Source organism: Dysidea avara, chromosome 7 (genome assembly GCF_963678975.1).
Source record: "Dysidea avara chromosome 7, odDysAvar1.4, whole genome shotgun sequence".
NCBI classification, from domain to species: Eukaryota; Metazoa; Porifera; class Demospongiae; order Dictyoceratida; family Dysideidae; genus Dysidea; species Dysidea avara.
This window is the reverse complement of record NC_089278.1, coordinates 6348114-6366542: the sequence shown is the minus strand read 5'-3', so window position 1 is coordinate 6366542 and position 18429 is coordinate 6348114. Positions and strand designations below refer to the sequence as shown.

The 18429-nt window shown below is 39.3% G+C and overlaps 2 protein-coding genes across 2 annotated transcripts; one reads left to right on the top strand and one right to left on the bottom strand.

The window, feature by feature from the left end:
* Positions 1-50: 50 nt before the first annotated feature.
* On the top strand, positions 51-5600 carry LOC136259726 (uncharacterized). The gene is made up of 15 exons (XM_066053246.1): positions 51-880; positions 1933-1970; positions 2022-2162; positions 2382-2488; positions 2536-2692; positions 2983-3173; positions 3221-3581; positions 3631-3821; positions 3873-3967; positions 4015-4121; positions 4710-4812; positions 4858-5025; positions 5070-5116; positions 5161-5332; positions 5381-5600. Exons 1-15 carry the CDS (start codon positions 136-138, stop codon positions 5512-5514), a joined length of 2757 nt encoding a protein of 918 aa, XP_065909318.1. The 5' UTR covers positions 51-135; the 3' UTR covers positions 5515-5600.
* On the bottom strand, positions 5499-15801 carry LOC136259727 (multiple C2 and transmembrane domain-containing protein 1-like). Its single transcript, XM_066053247.1, has 20 exons — positions 15355-15801; positions 15193-15310; positions 14885-15104; positions 14695-14830; positions 12920-13025; positions 12818-12873; positions 12639-12769; positions 12215-12395; positions 12051-12105; positions 11967-11996; positions 11813-11915; positions 11664-11760; positions 11518-11619; positions 11278-11472; positions 11073-11225; positions 6745-6795; positions 6584-6693; positions 5896-6005; positions 5751-5848; positions 5499-5699 (listed from the first exon to the last, which is right to left on the bottom strand). Exons 1-20 carry the CDS (start codon positions 15754-15756, stop codon positions 5628-5630), a joined length of 2526 nt encoding a protein of 841 aa, XP_065909319.1. The 5' UTR covers positions 15757-15801; the 3' UTR covers positions 5499-5627.
* Positions 15802-18429: the final 2628 nt, after the last annotated feature.

Here is an 18429-nt window from a genome sequence, read left to right as displayed (position 1 = left end):
GCAAACCACAAACACTTAAAAGAATTACTAGCTAAGTGGGTGTCCTACATGCTGGACCATAGATGGGTATGGTGATACAGAACTTATATTATATTATAGTCGCAAAATTATAAACAACGGAATCAGTCACGTGTGATGGATTATTTACTTGAATTTGAACGTCGTTTACAGAGTGATGTGTCTCTTGGCGGTGGTGTTGATCCGATATCATTTACCAGAAAACTAGATTGTGAATGTCTTGAGACAGATTTGTGGTCACGTGTCACCCTCAGTTATGCGATATCTTTGAAACTGGGCGGGCTGAACTCAGCTGTGGAGCAATGGGCTAGCACAAGGTATTGGTGGTTGTACGAGTTTACACCTACCGTAACTTGGCACCTTCCACAAGTTAAACTAGAAGAACTAGAGAACAAGTTATCTTTTCGTGCACACAGTTCTCATTGTGTGGAATACTGCGATGACATTACACCACTGAAACTATTTTGTAATGCTTTAGTATGCTCTGCACATGCAGACAAAGAAATGTTTAATGAAATGACCTTCCCAGAAGATGTGACATGGTCAGAGTTAGTGCATAACACTTATTCACCAATTTGGAACAAAGAGATGGACTTTGTGTGTGGCAAAATTAGTGGTACAGAGGTAATCCTTCACTTGCTAGCGACTATTAATGTAGTATACAAGTGTTTTTTTAACTTGAGCACTAAGGCTTCAAGTGAACTGTCTTGGTTACAACAGCAGACACAACAGATGGGCATTATCATCTCTCGTTGTGAAGATGCTTTGTTGTCTTACTGTGTGGATATGTTCCAGCAAAATCTATGTGATGAGTTGGTGAAGTTGTTATCTACTGAGACCATTTCATCTGTGCAACACAAAGGTGACCACTCTTATAGTATGTACAAGTGCTGGATCCTGAAAAACAGTTAAAAATTATAAGTGGATTTTTTCTCAACAGAGTTAACATTTCAGTCAACCAGATGATTAGTGGTAACAGCAAAGGTATCAGGAAAGGAGTGTAATGGACATCACATTTTATGGCTTCTCCATAGGAATGTATGGTCAAAATTTTGATTGGCTGTAAATATTATGTTAGACATTGAACGAAAATTTTAAATATTTTTTAGTGGGTCAAGCAGTACTACAAATGAGCCAAATTTCAAGATAGTGTGTAATTGCATCCATCAGTTATTAAATGTTTTTGAGGATCCAGTTCAACGTGTACATACTATGTTATCTACTAAATGGGTGCTAAGTCATTGTTTATTTGTGAGGCCGATGGAGTCCATTATTATTATTATTATTCTGTATAGAGGTTATGCAGGGAGCGTTACTCACCAAATTTGATGCCATTTTTGAGTGACTTGTTTACCAATACCCACAATACATCAGAAAACTCACAACTCATTTTTCTCATCCATCAGGGATAGTTTCGCTATAAGCAGTCGCTGGTTAGAATGGCATTTACTTATTATTTAACGTATGTATTCATCAAAACCATAAGTTAGTTACTTTTAAAGATTGCTGTACAGCGCTCAATATTTTGTCCACTCAGTACACAACGAAATCCTGAAATATTCCGTATTCTTGAGTGTTCACGTGACTCCATGCATAACCTCTATATGCATGTGTGTTTACATGCTCCCAGAGTTTCTACCTGTATTAATAGGGACCTGCATTCAAGAGTGTTTTAATATCAATATTCTGACTTCAGCTTCTCACATGACCCTAGGCCTAGTGGGATAGGTATTTAATGAATGATGTTGATGTCTCACTTAACAGGTGAGACTACAACCTTCTATGTACACAGGGGTGACTGTGCAGCTGAAGGCTTTGCTGTGGAAGTGTGTTTGTAGTGCATGTATGTGCTGTGTATAATAATCAAATTCTTCATTGCAACATGCTAAATCTTGTCTTGTTCTCACTGTGCAGCATTCAGTTGCAAGTATGGAGCTAAAGTGTTGCTGAAGGTAAGCGTTGTCCCAAGTCTTGTCAGTAATACCATCTGCAGCACATTTTAGAGTTGTTGGAGACTGTGCAATGACCTAGATAATCTGATGTGTATTATTAATGGGGACTGGTCCCTCACCAAACACTTACAAGGATTGTGTACAGACGCTATCAGTCGTGCTATTATGATATGTCACCATCATCTATCATTGGTAAGGAATAGTGATACTACACTTAGACACCGTCTCTTTGATGAGATCCACATACTACCATATCAAGTAGGTCCCAAATACATCTATAGGGCAAAACATACTTCATGACCTCCTTAACAAGGCCACCACCTCTTTAATATGGCCACCTCATTATTGAGACCATATTTATTGGATGTCTGGGACTACTACTAATGAGTGTGTTGCTATGGTTTTTGTTAGTGTTCATCACGTGATGCACCTCAAAGGCTTCCCTACAAGTCATGGTACATCTTGTTGAGCTCGTTATCATGTGTGGGCGGGAGGATACAACATCATGTGATGCATAGGTACAGTAACTTCTGTGCTTCACATCATCTCAATTGTTCCCCACAAGTTCAGCAAGATTTCTGAGTTTTGCACTGCAGCGATATAGCCAGCTGGTGGACAAGTTACAGAATGACATAGTGAACTATCACGTGGAGCTGTGCAGGACAGGCCTGCTACATGATGCTCGCAGTAACCACTGGCAAGACAGTCGGCCATTCTATGAGGTAGTGCGTTGTGAGAACCCCCACCTCTTGTGTGTAGCATTCGATCCCATGTAATGTGTTTGTTAAAGTAGTTGACTGTGGCTCCAGCAGCCAATACATATGTACATATAATTCAATACTAACTGCATAATAGTGTAATTTTCGCAGAGTTTCTTGTCAGATCAGTGAAATATGACAGTATCTGTGTGAGGTAGTTTTTCTTGTTATTAACAAATTAATAACAAAATTGGTTATTGCTGGGTGGGATAGCAAATATGTACATTGACTATATATAGCTCATACATTTGCAGGGACAGAGATGTTCATTTGCAGTACAAATGTGGACATACCATCTCAGGGCACTTCAACATGACCTCTGGCAGGTGTTTGGTAACAGTGTTGCCGCTAAGCTGCTTGGGGGTGTATTAGTTGAAGGTTTGGTTACTCTGAGCAAGCGGTACAATTGCGTTAAGCCATCCAAGAGGAGACTATCTCAAATGAAGTATTCTATGATATATTTTGATAGTGGTGGTATTTTAGTTATTGTAGGGGTGATATAGTGATGTTGTTATTGACAACTGCTTCGTTCTTACCCCATTTGACACCTGCACCATGTCCTTGTGATCATCCATTGTATGTCGCTGCTTGTGTCATCAATGACTGCTGTATGTCATTGCTACATGATGTCACTGTTGTGTGTGCGGACCTGACGTGTGTGGCGGACTATGTGACAAGCAACAAAGTGACCAACACTACAGCCCATATATCAGGGTCTTACCAATGGTTGTGTTGTGTTGCTGACTTGCTACAACAACCTTTCACGTACTCATTAACTGATTCTAGTACTTTATCTGACAACTTACTCCACTTGTGTAGTCTTCCATCAATGGACAAGCAGCTTCTAATTAAGGTGTTGTTTTGCTTGATTTTACTATCTGACTATTACTGCTATTGCATAGGTATTAGTGTCAGAGGATTTTCTGCTCAGCAAGGAATTGATCAGAGGCGGGGCTGAAACTGTTGCAAGGCTTGCTAATGTTATGAGCTACTGTAGCCACACCCCCAATGGGTTGTGCACATTGTGGGAACAGGCAGGCAGCAAAGAATGCATTAATTGGCTGGCCTCTTACCTGCAGCCACACCTCCTCTGGTAATAATCACATGCTGGAGGAAATAACTGTTCAGCCCCTCCCCCCTGCAGGTGTTTGCTTCCAACAGCTGTGTCTTTCACCAGGTGGATAGCTAAGCTTGTTCATGATGGGACAGACCTACCTGATAACAGTGATGATAGAAAAAGTGAGTTAGGGTACTGCTATTATTAACCTATTACTTGTTGTCTCTAGCATTAGTGAAACTACTGAATGAAGCAATAGATAAAATACATCAGTTTTTGCTAATGCTACCCAGCCCAGTTTATTTACTTCTGTCTAGATTATCTCCAGTATCATCAGTGAGTGAATGTGCATGTGTATGCACTAATTTGTATTTAATGTGTGTTGTTATTTCCTGAAAATGATTGTGGATTTGGAATCTATTCAGCCCTGGGTCTTTATTTTTCAGTGTGTCCTACTGTTGGACAATACAGCAAATCAACATTTCAATATGTACACGCTGAATGGTATTTTTGGGATTACTGAAATTGCTGCAATATATTTTACACACTGGAGTGGTAGTTGGCGATAGAAGGGAAATGAAAATTGTGAATGATATCAATTCAGTGAAATATACACTGTTGCTCCTTTCTATGCATTTGATGTCCATACTATTGTGCCATGCCAAATGCAAACATCATTCATTCATTACCTCAATAATATAGCGCCCATCACTAGTGTGTACCAGGGACTGGGAGTAGTGAGAGTGCTTATATCCAATGCCATCAGTGGAGCTGTCCCATGGCCGTAATGTTTACTACAACTTTTTATCACTTCTGCATTTAAAATTAATGGATGTATTGCATTCTATAATAATTATTTATGAAGCACTGTATATAACATGTACTGTTGAATTCAGCAATAGTCTTACACAACATTGTATTTAGTTACTAGGTAGATTGTTGAGGCTTATGATACCTAAATCCCACAATCAGTTCTTCTACTTCGCTAATATTATGGCAGGCCTGCTGGACAGTTCCCTGCTGTTTGGTGAGTGAGCAGTACTATTCAGTCACTGCTGCTATTTTGTGATAGATAATGAAATACCTGTACAAGCTACAAACCTGTTAATGTTGTGTAAACAAGACCTTGCTGGGGTTGTCACTTCTCTTAACAAACTGGACAGTCCAAATGATGCCCCCACTCCCTGTGATGACTCAGAACATGCTATGATAGCCAGTGTGATTATGGAGTCTGTTCAAGGTATGGTATGAAGAATGTAGTATGGAAATCTACCTTCACTCTAGAGAGGGCATGTCTGCACTTCCTGTATGACATCATCATTCACAATCAGGTTATCACATGATGTGTGATCAATTTGTACTCCTTCTCTTGCAGGTTGCTCTGTTGCAGTGGTGTATACAAGGGTGTGTGGCTAGTGGATTGCAATTGTCTGCTTTACCATCACACAAAACCGCAGTGCCATTTTGTCCCACCGAACAGGTCAGTCAGGTTGGACAGGTTACTCTGGATCACATGCAGTTAATAAAAGTATCATTGGATTGGCCAGGTGTTTTAACCAATTTCATTGTCATGTCATGTGTGATATTCACAACAGCACTGTTAACACAGCTACCTAAAGGAACACTGGTCAATTGCCTTAGCAACAGGTGGGAATTCCAGCAGGAGGCATGGCTGGATGCAGACGAGTCTTCCTTGCTGAGTATTATTAAGAATAAACTGAACATTTAAACAAAATAAATTGTGGAAAAATAGGACATCATTACAGTCACATACATGTACAAACATAAGTTTTATGGAGGATTTATTCATTTCAAGTTTGCTGCATTCACACAAAATAAGGTTCATGATTTGCTAAGTCTAACAGATTTTTTCCTTTTAGTCAGCAAGTGAGGTCTGAGCTCTTTACGCATTAGCTACACAAAATAACCAATGAAATAGCACCAATAACATGTCAACTATCTTACCAGTTCTTCATCTGATGGAAGACGTGACAGAAAGTCAAGTAATTCATTGTTAGGAATGTAGTTTGGTTTTAGTAGCTTCTTAGAGAACTTGTTCACTCCTTTTATGGCAATGTTAGAGTTATTTATAGAACTACATATAACATACCCCAGGCTAAAACAATATAGTTGACTGGAACCATGTAGAACAATATGGCTGCTCCACATAAGACGGTCACAGCAAGCATTGAACAGTATGGAACAGACCAATTGAACAAGCTAGGAAAACCATAATATACAAGTTATGCACAAAACTAGGATGGGACACCTTTACAAGTTTGCGTTCAGGTCTATACATCAAAGCTGATAAAATGGGATTTATATGGTATGCAAGTTTAATAATATTTTAATGAGCTGGGAGACTTACAAGTTAACAGGCTAGTTAGCTATGTCCAATGTAATTGGTGGCTAACAGTATTCATACACTATTTATTCATATACTATAGCATTTAACAATTATATGCAGTAAGAGAGAAATACATGGTTAGTGTTTACTGAGTGCACAGATTTCACAATACTCCTAAGGATATTGTACCTATTTAAAAATTTGTTTGCCGTACCCAACTGAATCACTTTCAGATAAAAGTCATTTTCTGAGGAGGTCCAGTCACACATTCACAATACAGAATGATGCATGATTGATACCATATTTACAAATTTCAATACGCATTGTAGTAGGGAAGTCTACATATAGCTAGGCCTCCATTTAGACATTTTCCAAAACACACAAAACCTTTAAAACATAAACCAGTGTGGATACAGCTGCTCAAAATGTGTACACACATGAAGTCACTAACTTGTAGACTCTCTCTACAGTGTTGGCAATCTGGTCTAGTGTAGTCTGCACAATAATGAGCACGTTCTGAAACTGTTTTAGTCTTTGTCGTATGCTCTTTCTCCTCTCCTCCTACAGGATCACATGACATCACACAATGTATCACATGACCACTGTACATACATTAGGCTTGGTCCCCATCAGCTCATCATCATCCAATTCTGAGAATTCAGACTATTAACAACAACAACAACATGGCCTTTGATTAGTCCATGGAGCAACACTGTATACTAATATGGTTTCATGAAGTGAATAAAGACTTGGGGTATTACTCCATCCCTGTAGTGCATTCACTGCATTGGCACAACAATAAAATACTGTGTATCCACTACCCAATAAGTCCTGCAAAAATATTGCTGAGTGATCAGTTATACAAGTCCACAAGAAAAAATTGGATTTATTTTTCAACTAGAGTAGGGACCATAGCACATCGATAAAAGGTACTGAAACAAGCTGGAGTAGTGCATGATATTAAATCACAGTAAAACAATAAGAAGTGTTATTGGTGTAGGGTTCCAGCCCTTGCACTGTAATGGCTTCCCAATGGGGCATCCCAGCCCATTACATTGGAGGTCCCACCAAGATAGGAACAGAACAGAAGTTAGCATGACAGCTAGGAATTCAGTGAGACATTTCTCGGACATTTTCCACCAACAACTTTTGAGGACAGTCACTGAAGGCATCCAGAGAGCTCTCTGGGTGAAGAGACTGGACGAGTGCTGTAGCTGAAAGACCTGGAGCAAGACTCCCCCTGGCAGAGACTGGACATGGGAACGAGACATGTGGCAACTGGGAAGAAGGCCAGTTGGTCCCGTCGGATTGAAAGAGAACTAGGAGCTGAGAGGAGAGGCAGAGCAGCTAGAGAACTAAGTCTTGTAATTCACGCGGCCGCGTATGGAGACAACTGTGAAGGAGTAGCAGTCAGACTAGCATCTAGGAGGGATTCTGCTGTTAAGCGTGCCTGGTAGTACTTGTTGATCGTTTAGTGTATAATGTCAAGAGATGGATTGTTTACTGTACAAGTACACAAAAAAATTTGGAATTTTCAACTAGAGTAGGGACCATAGTACATCAATAAAAAGTACTGAAACAAGTTGGAGTAGTCCATGACATAAAACAATAAGAAGTGTTATATCCCTACTGTGCTCATGATACCATAACGGAAATGCACAGTAGGGATATAACGCCTCTTATTGTTTTACATCATAGACTACTCCAACTTGTTTCAGTACTTTTTATCGATGTACTATGGTCCCTACTCTAGTTGAAAATTCCAAATTTTTTCGTGTACTTGTTTGTTAACTTTTTTTTGTAAATAGTTATGACTGGTGAACCCACGCATACCGCATCTGAAATGGCACCACGCACCCCAGCTATATCAATTATCATCTGAAAAATGAAGTATCCATTACGCTTTGTTGTCAGCTATGTTCAACCTGTTACACAGCTTTTCGAATCAAGAACTATTCGAAAAGCACCTCTACAATCAAAATAGCCACTATGAAAAATACGGACGATTTCCGTTATGAAGGGAAGCCATCACGTGCTACTGCCAAATCGACATCTTTCGCTGTCAGCAAAGATGAATGGGACACAAAGGAGGACACTGGTAAGTCCATGAAGAATGTATTGTACGTACTGCGGTATACCAAAAGGCACCTGTCAGGCCGAAGCAACATCGAACAGTGAAAAAATCAAGCCCATAGCCTTAGCTGTTATCTTGTCTGAAGGCATCAGTCAGTTACTTACTTACTCAGTCAGTAGAAAATTCCATCAAATAAATTATTTTTAAAATTCCGTAGCAACTTGTTTAAAGCATTTCGGGTCGATCTGAAAACTTGTTTGGGCATAGTTTTACCTAACCAATACTGCCTTATCGTCGTCATGGAAATTTGAGGCTGGTTTTTGGGTGATATTATTTTGTGGGCCACACCTACTGCTTTGTGGTCCCTACTATACAGTTACTATCGTACTGTATGATAGTGTGAGCAAGGACTGGAATGGAAGTACTATCATTTATTGGAGATATACTGGGGTGAAGGATATAGAGAATGATAGTGAATTTACAGAAGTGTCAAGAAGAGATTAGAAGAAGGGTGATGATGCATGCATGTGTTACTATGAAACAGACAAGCTTGGAGGTCCAAGCTTCTATAGAGGAGTGATGTATCAGGAGCTCATTGAATCCTATGGACAAGGGAGCATATAACTCCGTACACTACCAATACTATGGGTGAAAAATTCAAACATGGCGTCCAGCATTCTTACACGCAACAGGGATCTACTGAATAGGCTGCTACTTCATCGTCTTGTGTGAATGAAGCAGGGCTGGGACGAATATTGAAATTTACCTTCAAAAAATATTCGCTAATAAAATGTTCGAACATTCAAAGCTTCGGCGTTAGCTTTCAAGATACAGGTTTTCTTGTATTTATACACATCCATTTATACACATCCTTCTTAGGTTTTACCTTTCTAAACCTATTTAATAAGTTTGTAAGCATTTGGAAAGTGCATAACAGCAGTACTGAATGACGTGATCGATCGATTGCAAATGGGCGTGTCCGCTATACTGCAATCATGCACAGGTAAACACCAAGTAATGGCTAAAAGTATGCTTGCCATGCATTATCTATTGAACTGCGATGGTTTAAAAGTGGGCGTGGCAGATGAAGATCGATCGCGAAGAGATGAACATTGATCACACAAGAGGAATAAACAGCTACAATAAAGATAACGACATTTATAATTCTTTCGTAGACTTACGAAGCTTCGAAGGATACTTTTATAATTCGAAGTTTACTTAACCTTCGAACCCACGAAGCATTCGAAGCTTCGTCCCAGCCCCAGAATGAAGCAAAGCTGCTTCGATAGGAAGATCGTCGAGTCGAAGGTAGTGCTTGGAATAGTCAAGTGGAGTAATTTTGTGTGATTAGCGACTGTAGAAAGACTGTCCTGCTAAGCCTGTAATACTATTCCTCCGTCGTTCCACTTTGTTTCCATAGCTTCGCTTTGTCACAGCGGAAATGTGACGTACTCGAGCATGCGCCTCCACATAATATCCAAATTAGGAAATTTTAAAAACTACTTATTATCACAGGTATAGTACACAGTAGCCATGTTTGAATTTTGCTGTTTACAGAGTTACATGCTCCCTTGTCCATAGGCTCCTGGCTGAATATAGTGTGTACTTGTACGCATATGTGTAGTATATTTAATAGTACAAGGAAGAATTGCGTGGTGTGGGGTTCCAGCCCTTGCACTGTAATGGGGCACCCCAACCCATTACAAACACTATTTAGTTGCTTTGTTTGTGTAAGTCTATTACCATGGATGTGGGTTTTGTCTACCAAGAGTTCACAATACTTCCCTATATACTTTCGGTCCTACTTATCCCCTGGGTATATTCTTACAAGACTAGGTGACTGCTTTATTAGAGTACTCTATGGTTTAGCAGGCCTTGTGTAGTAATTCAAACCCTTGTAAAAATATTTGAGGGGTATGAATTCTTGATGAAACTGAAAATACATATATATAGTCACACAGCATACTGTTATTAGTACTACATCTTTGATGTTAGGGAGAAGTGTGTACTGTGTACCAGTGTGTGGGCTGAATAAAGGTACTACAAATCACTTGTGGTCTAGATTACATTAATTACGATAGCCTATAGGTGTCTATGCAAATGATATCGTTTTTTCTAAAACAGCAAAGCAAAATCAGCATCTATATTTCACCCTCACAAACACTGAACACTGATAGTGAAGCCAAGGCCCACACTTTACCACCAGCACTTAACCAACTAAAACTGGTGGCAGAGTTAGAACTACAGGAACTCAGTCAGTACTACAACTAGGCACCATTTATGCACTGTATAGCCTGTTAGTGTTCATGTGGAAAGTCATTTCAACAGATGGCTTAAGAAATGGAAAACTAAGTAATACAAAGGCTTTGCAGACTCTAAACAGTTGCGTAGAATCAGAGTGTCTTAATGGGGCTGTACTTATGTACACACTCATAAGACACTCTGATTGTTTAGAGTCTTGAAAAGTAGCTTGTACCTGTCCCCATTGTTACAGATTGTCCTCTTTCATTCCTTCTTAATGATAGACACCTCAAACAACTAACAAACTAGTGTTCTTTCATGACGAGACATTTTCTGTGATTATGTAACTCTCGCGCAATAATCCACAAGGGATCCGTTTACCCCAGTAACCAGGACCATGTGGGTGTGAGGATTTCAGTGTAAGTGCACTGCATTATGAAACACACAAACAAGCTGTAGCGAAGTCGAAATTGTACTCAGCATTTAAGTTATTAGCACCATACAACAGTTTTATGACGGTTAGAGGGTTAAGTATGGAAACATGAAGGCTTGAGTAGACTCGGTAGCCCTATCACAGAGCGTCATACACATGCTTCATGGGACTGCTACTTATGTACGTTCATACCTCTGAGTCACTTGAGTCCCCAGTTGAGTTCTCGAGAAGTCCTTTAGTCTGTTGTGTAAACAAGCCAACAGCAACATACTGATACGCAAATATCAACACTAGCATCATGAACGGCATCCACCAGTCTCCATACAAGGACAGCACCACAAACAACTGCAATGGACAAGTATGACTTTGTACATGTGACCACTAGCAATATGCTCACCACAAATGCCACAAAGCTGTGAAGGTAGTTAGTCCACTGAAACAGTCCGTTAACAAACTGTATGGCAGCATATACTGCTTCTATTTGAGATGACACCCGTCGAATATTCTTCACTAGTACCTTGCGATTTAGTTTGGGTTCTACTTCTAATACTTTCATTTCACGAGGATTAATAGTGCGAATGGCAGCTCGCACCTGCACGAGTACTTACACTAGCCCATAAATGACTTTACAGCTTACATTGTTATAAACAAAACGACAAGTTAGTAAGACAGAACCATGAGACCTTTGTATACAGTCCTTCTTCTTCAGAGCATAAGCTTTTCTCTTGCCATTGGTTACCTACGATTATACCATCACCACAATTACCACCGCATGTGGCTTACATTCAGTAAAGGAATACAAACTTTCCCAAGCAATTCAGTGTTCTTGTCACCACTAAATATGGACACTTCGAGATTGTCATGGACATCCTTGATGTTACTATAGCAACAGGAAATAATAAAACTGTGTTATCTGAATGAATGCAGCTCACAAATTAAATGTTTTATCCCAAGAAGGATTATGAGTCTTGTAAAGTGTGTGCGTCCTGACTCTCGAGTTGCCCACTTCGAGAATGGCAAATGGGTTACAATGACCTGTGTGAGATGACATGTTACAATACGTTCCACACCCCCATGAGTACACACCTGATGCCACCAGTTCCTCTGCACTACCCACTACACACAGTACAACAATTACATACGCAACTATTCGGTGTGGGTAGCACTTACATATCACTTGTAGAAATCCAACATCTTTCAGGCTTTTGATGGTGTTACGAAGGGACTACATGTATACGCACCAAACTGTGTGAAATCGTTCCATACACCTTACCCAATGATGATGACACACACAGTCCATTACTAGCACTACTCATACAATACAACAAACTCACATATTTTGCATTAATTTCATTCCAATCAATTTCCTTGGTTGATTGTTGCGACTCCAACTTCTCATAACTAGCTGTTCCAGTGATACACAGCTGTATATGAATCTGTCCCACACCCACATCAAGGTCCAGTACAAGATTATGAGTCATTTCCTTTGCTAACTCTGTGAGATCTACATGACACCTGTAGCAATAGTGTGTAGTGACCAAGTGTGTGTGTGTGTGTGTGTGTGTGTGTGTGTGTGTGTGTGTGTGTGTGTGTGTGTGTGTGTGTGTGTGTGTGTGTGTGTGTGTGTGTGTGTGTGTGTGTGTGTGTGTGTGTGTGTGTGTGTGTGTGTGCTAGTGTAGCATGTATGCGCGTGTAGTGTATGCAAATACATAAGAGTACTGTGCTGAGTAAACCAGATGTGCTGGGATAAAATCTCACTTTCCCATAAAGTCATCCTTAGCAGCAATATCCCTATCCCAGACTTCAACAGTGAGAGACGTTGACTCCTCTTCATACATGCGTAGTTCAAACCTTTCCTTCCACTCTGGATCAAGTGTCTTGTGCATTACCTACAACATGTTTACATCATACTAATATTCACATCACAACATACAAACTTTGCTCTTGTATTTTTGTGCCCCAAGTTTGAACTTGCAGTAGGGATCACTGAAACCTGTGACATGATACAGTTGATGACATCATCATTCCATATCTCTTACCATTATCATCCATTGCTAGCAGGGATTTCCCCCTCAGTAGCGTTACCATTAGAATACTGCTCCACAATTGACACTTTGTGGTTGCAGTACAAGATGGTTTTTTATGCTATATAAATTAAATTGCTATAAAAAGCTTGTGTAAAATGGTCCCACTCCATCTAACAAAATGACACATTATAATGTTATGATTGCATAATCTATGCATAATCATCATACTTATTCATCATACATCATACAGTACAATAGGACTGTACAGTAGGGACCACAAAAGTGTGGGTATGGTCCATGAAATAAAACATCACCCAAAAGATTGACCCAAAGTGCTTTCAACAAGTTACTATGAATTTTTTTTTTTAATTTATAAAACAGAATTTTCTACTGACTGACTAACTGACTGATGCCTTCAGACAAGCATAAGTCAATAACGGCTAAGGCTATGGGTTTGATTTTTTCACTGTTCGACTGGGGCATGCGGTGCCAATTTTTCTCTTGATGAGGTATGCGTGGATTCACCAGTCATAACAATTTTATTTTACAAAAGAAGTTAACACAAATTTTTTTGGAATTTTCAACTAGAGTAGGGATCATAGCACATCGATAAAACCAGCTGGAGTAGTGCACGATATTCAATCACAGTAAAACAATAAGAAGTGTTAAATCTCTACTGTGCTCAAGACAGGGCCGCCAACGGGGGGGCAATTGGGGCAATTTGCTCTGGGCCCCAGGTCCCAAAGCTACATTAATTGTAGTTATAGGGCCCCACATTCTTGATTTGCCCCGGCCCCCTAATTTTCTTGGATTCTCTTGGTGGCCCTGGCTCAAGATACCATAATGGAAATGCACACTAAGGATATAACTGTTTTACTATGATCATGCACTTGTTTCAGTACTTTTTATCGACGTGCTATGGTCCCTACTCTAGTTAAAAATTCCAATTTTTTTTTGTGTACTTGTTTATGATGATTTGACCATTTCTATTTTCCATTTCCACTTTCTGTTTCCGGTTTCCATTTCCACTTTCTGTTTCTGGTTTCCATTTCCACTATTTCCGATTACCCTGTCTGATATTATAGATACCTACCTACTTCTATACCATATACTCGTAGTTTTTTTAAATTGATGTAAGGCTTTGAACAGTGGGATAGAAGTGTACATAACACCAACCATCTGAATATTACAGTACCTGCAACTTCTGTACAACATCTACTGAGTGTGCCGGTGGACAGACAGATGCACATTAAAACCTCACACTCAATCGATGCTCTATTTTTAAAATAATTTTAATGAAGATGTCGACTTATCATGGAAGTTTCGCTGGCACAGCAAACAGCACCAGATCACAGAGATGTTCTGTTTTGATTACATGTTACAGTGTTTATACTGATGAGTAGCATCCAACTAACGCTACTCACAATCAACGCCAACACATACACACAAACAAGTTTGATCGATTAACTGGATTGCACACGACCATGGTCCTTGAGGACAAACTAAATAATGCTGGCTAAGTTATTCTAGCACAGAGTTTGCACAGTGCACAAGTAACTCAAATGTACAGAAGATAGTATTTGAGATCTGAAACCATTTCTGGTATATAGCCATACAGACACAAGCATCAGCTGATTAGACTTGAATGACAAACTTACGTGCAATATGTACATCAAGTCATAACAATGCACATATATGGATATGCACTTTACTGCTTTTCATATTAAAGCAATTTTGTGTACATAACAATTATGGCCTCTGTTACAGCACACAATCACACATTATACCTGTTTCTTTAGGGACTTCTGATCCTTGACATCAGCAACATGGGTTGTCCCTGATTCCACCCTCAACTTCACTAGCAGGTAACCAAGTTCTTCACTGGTTGCATCATCCTTCAATTCCAACTTCATTTCTTCTTCACTGCAAAAGGTAGTACTACATGACAACATGTGGCTACAACACTTTTCCACTGACTCGGTCTGGTTTAGAGTTGTTAATTTAACAGTGGCTCTGCCCATGAAATCGTCAAGGCTACCCCAGTCGTGATCGTACACTTTAAACAACATCAAGTCATTGAGATCATTTGTTGTGTAACTAAATGATTCATTCCAGACTGGATTAAGATTACGATTAATAATACGACTTCTGTGCTTCTGCCGCCCCAGGCGGATTTTAACATATGGATCACTTGTCCCTGTGTACAACAGAGAATTAGTGTAGCAGCAGTGGTAACAGGAGTCTATAAGTACCACAACACACTTATGGGATTGTGGTGTACCTACCTGATCGATCCCTTATTGCCAAATTATGACCAGAGATGAGCTCAACATGAACCATCCACAATTTGGATAACGAAAAGTTTGATGGCGACCTTCGTAAATGTGAAAGAAAACCTGTGGACTGCACAAGCACACTCAAAATACTGACACGTCATTGTGACATACTTCCTTGGGATTGCTTGGCGTCACAGTAACCCCAAGTATATCTTTTGGGCTCTCTCTTCCACTTGAGTAATGCTCGTCTTCTGTGGAGGCTCCCGCGTCCACGAAAGTGGAGTCTGGGGAGCTCGGAGCGGAAATGGATGGTCGTTGCAAAGTGATAGAGGGTACTCGGCCTATACTACTACTCGTTGCACTATCAGGAGACATTGTTGGCCTGTCATCGTAATCATATACCTCATCATCGTCTTCTGAATCGCCTTCAACTGCCTTCGAGCGTTTCCTTGATTTCCATAGCTTCTTTATCTGTTTCTTGCCTTTATTACGAAAACTATTCCATCTTCCTTTTTTATCATCAGCAACTTGCAATCCGTCTCCCTTACTCTCGCCCTTATTCGTTTCATCCATAATATAACAGTACACAATTCAAACTGAAATAATTTTATGATAATTAAAATTTTATGTATTTGCGGTATGCATTACATGCTTTGCGCAGTTTTGGTTATAGTCGCGTGATCCTTGAAATAATTTCTATAAAATTGATCCTTGATTATAATAATTATTATTATTATCATATATAATGCTCCTACGACTTTCCGGTCTCTTAGTTAGCTATCACTCAACTAACAATAGAAGTGTCACCTACCAATAGTCCTATACGACCATCAGGAAATTCTGAATTGACATTGTGTGTTGGTATAACATTTACGCCATGTATGGTAGTACAGTGGAATCTCTCCGAGGACCTCTCTTAACAAACTCCCCAAATTAAGGACACAATAGAAAAAACTTCCACAATAAGGACAAAAATTTTGGTCCAAACTCTCTAAAAGAGGAAGGCCTCTATATTACAGCAAAAAGTGGCCAAACTTGAAATTCTTGGCCGGCAAAATGTCCACAATAAAGAGGTTCCACTGTACCTCTCATGATACACAGTCAAGCCTGTAGAGTGCTTGATACTGGTCATTGTAATACTTTAGATTACAAGAACAATATCAGCTGAATCTGATGCAGTGTTAAGTTGGCAGTAGGAACCAGGTTGGTAACTTAGCTATCAGTAGTAGTAGTAATAGTAGTGTGTGTTTGTGTGTGACACACACACACACACACACACACACACACACACACACACACACACACACACACACACACACACACACACACACACACACACACACACACACACACACACACACACACACACACACACACACACACACACACACACACACACACACACACACACACACACACACACACACACACACACACACACACACACACACACACACACACACACACGTGTGTGTGTAGTGTACTAAACTTGGTACTACATTTGCTCTCAGTGTCATTATGCAGGGACAGATACAGGCCAGTTTATTCCAAAATATTGTTATAAGATGGATGCACTGTAAAAAAGGATTTTTCATTTTAATAAAGAACTTGTTATCCCTGCTGCAAAAAACAGCAAACACTTCATTTATTAAAATAACAACGGGAATTTTATTGCTGTAACATCCTTTTCTTGTTAAAGTAAAAAAAATGTCGTTACACTAGCAGTCACTTTTTGTTAAAACATCTAGAATGTTAAAACAGCAATTAACAGTTCTGCTGAAACAACATATGGTTTTTGTCATTTTTTTACAGTGTGGGGTGGATATTGTTAAGGTAAACTGATGAGGAAAAGGATTTGGGGGTATTGATTGAATGCAATCTCAAGTTTCATAGTCAGTGTTTGGCAGTGGTAAACAAAGCTAATAAGCCTCTTGGCCTTATTAGACAGACCTTAATTTAATGTTTCTGCAGATTCATTTACATGTCTATACAAATCACTATTTTGGAATATGGTAACTTGGTTTGGGGACCTTACTATAAAACAGACATCCAAAAATTAGAAAAAATCCAGCAGAAAGCCACTAGAATGATCAAATATATAAGATACCTTGACTATGAGCAATGATTGAAAGTACTCAACTTACCAGCCATCAATTCATTACATAGACGTTACAAAGGTGACACGATTACTGTCTGTAATATGCTACATGATATAATATATATATATATATATAAATATAGATTATTCACTTTTTCACCCATTACCCATACCAGAGGTCACACATTTAAGCTATTCAAATCTTTTTCAAGAACAGGTGCCAGGAAGTATTTTTTACCGAGCCATGGAATAACTTACCCCAAGAAGTAGTTTGTGCAGCATCAGTTGATGACTGATTGACATTATTCATCTAACACTATGTATATAATTATATGTTACTTGTACTTTTTTAACCTGTTGATCAGGTGAAATAGGCTGTCTAGCCTTACAAATTTACCTGTAATAAAAGACAGCTCTATTGTTTATGTCAGCGGTGCTGCAAAAGATCAATACACTCTAATAGAACATTCATTTCCAATTGTTATTTACAGTATCCAGCACTGAAGGTCTGACAGCAACATAAATATATATGCTGCAGCCTTTGGGATTACTTAACCTAATAGCTAAACAGAAATGGAGAGTTACTTAACTAGTTTGGAGAAACAGAAAATGGGCCGAAGAAAGGAAAATATCCCTCAAAGCAAAATACCAATCGAAACTCCTTAATCCCAGTCACAAGTGTATCAACTGGCAGAGTGAAATTGACTACTCCTTGTACTAAACTTGGCCTTCAAAAAGGTACATAATTACAAATCTACAGATGTCTTGATCACTGAATTCACTGCAAAAAAGTCCTTGTTTCATGACAAATTTTTTGCTTATTTCTCTGTTAGAGATAATGCCAAGAGCTTCCATTTGGCTTTATAATATACAATGTTGGGCCAGGCAAATTTGATTACTTGTTTCTCTTCCCTACCTATATCACATACCTATATCACTTGTTTCACTTCTGCCATTGACTGATCAAGTGCTTAGTGCTGGAAAACCTGAGAAAAGAAAAGAGCCAGAAATGGGCAAGATTTAAATTAGCATAGGTGCAAAGTCATAAATCTAAATGAAGCTAAACAATGGGAAATGTACATCAATGACCTGTACCAGATCACCTGCTTCAACCCCCACAGTTTACTATATCTCTGAGCATGCCTTAG

Bases quoted from the DNA above. Each gene is read 5' to 3' on its own strand.
- LOC136259726 (XM_066053246.1), top strand. From the start codon at position 136: ATGGATTATTTACTTGAATTTGAACGTCGTTTACAGAGTGATGTGTCT. The intron at 4,122-4,709 runs GTGAGTGAATGT...CATTGTATTTAG, and splicing joins GATTATCTCCAGTATCATCA to TTACTAGGTAGATTGTTGAG. The intron at 5,333-5,380 runs GTGTTTTAACCA...TATTCACAACAG, and splicing joins AGTATCATTGGATTGGCCAG to CACTGTTAACACAGCTACCT.
- LOC136259727 (XM_066053247.1), bottom strand. From the start codon at position 15,756: ATGGATGAAACGAATAAGGGCGAGAGTAAGGGAGACGGATTGCAAGTT. The intron at 14,831-14,884 runs GTCAGTGGAAAA...TACCTTTTGCAG, and splicing joins ACAACTCTAAACCAGACCGA to TGAAGAAGAAATGAAGTTGG. The intron at 5,849-5,895 runs GTATGTTATATG...TTGCCATAAAAG, and splicing joins CTATATTGTTTTAGCCTGGG to GAGTGAACAAGTTCTCTAAG.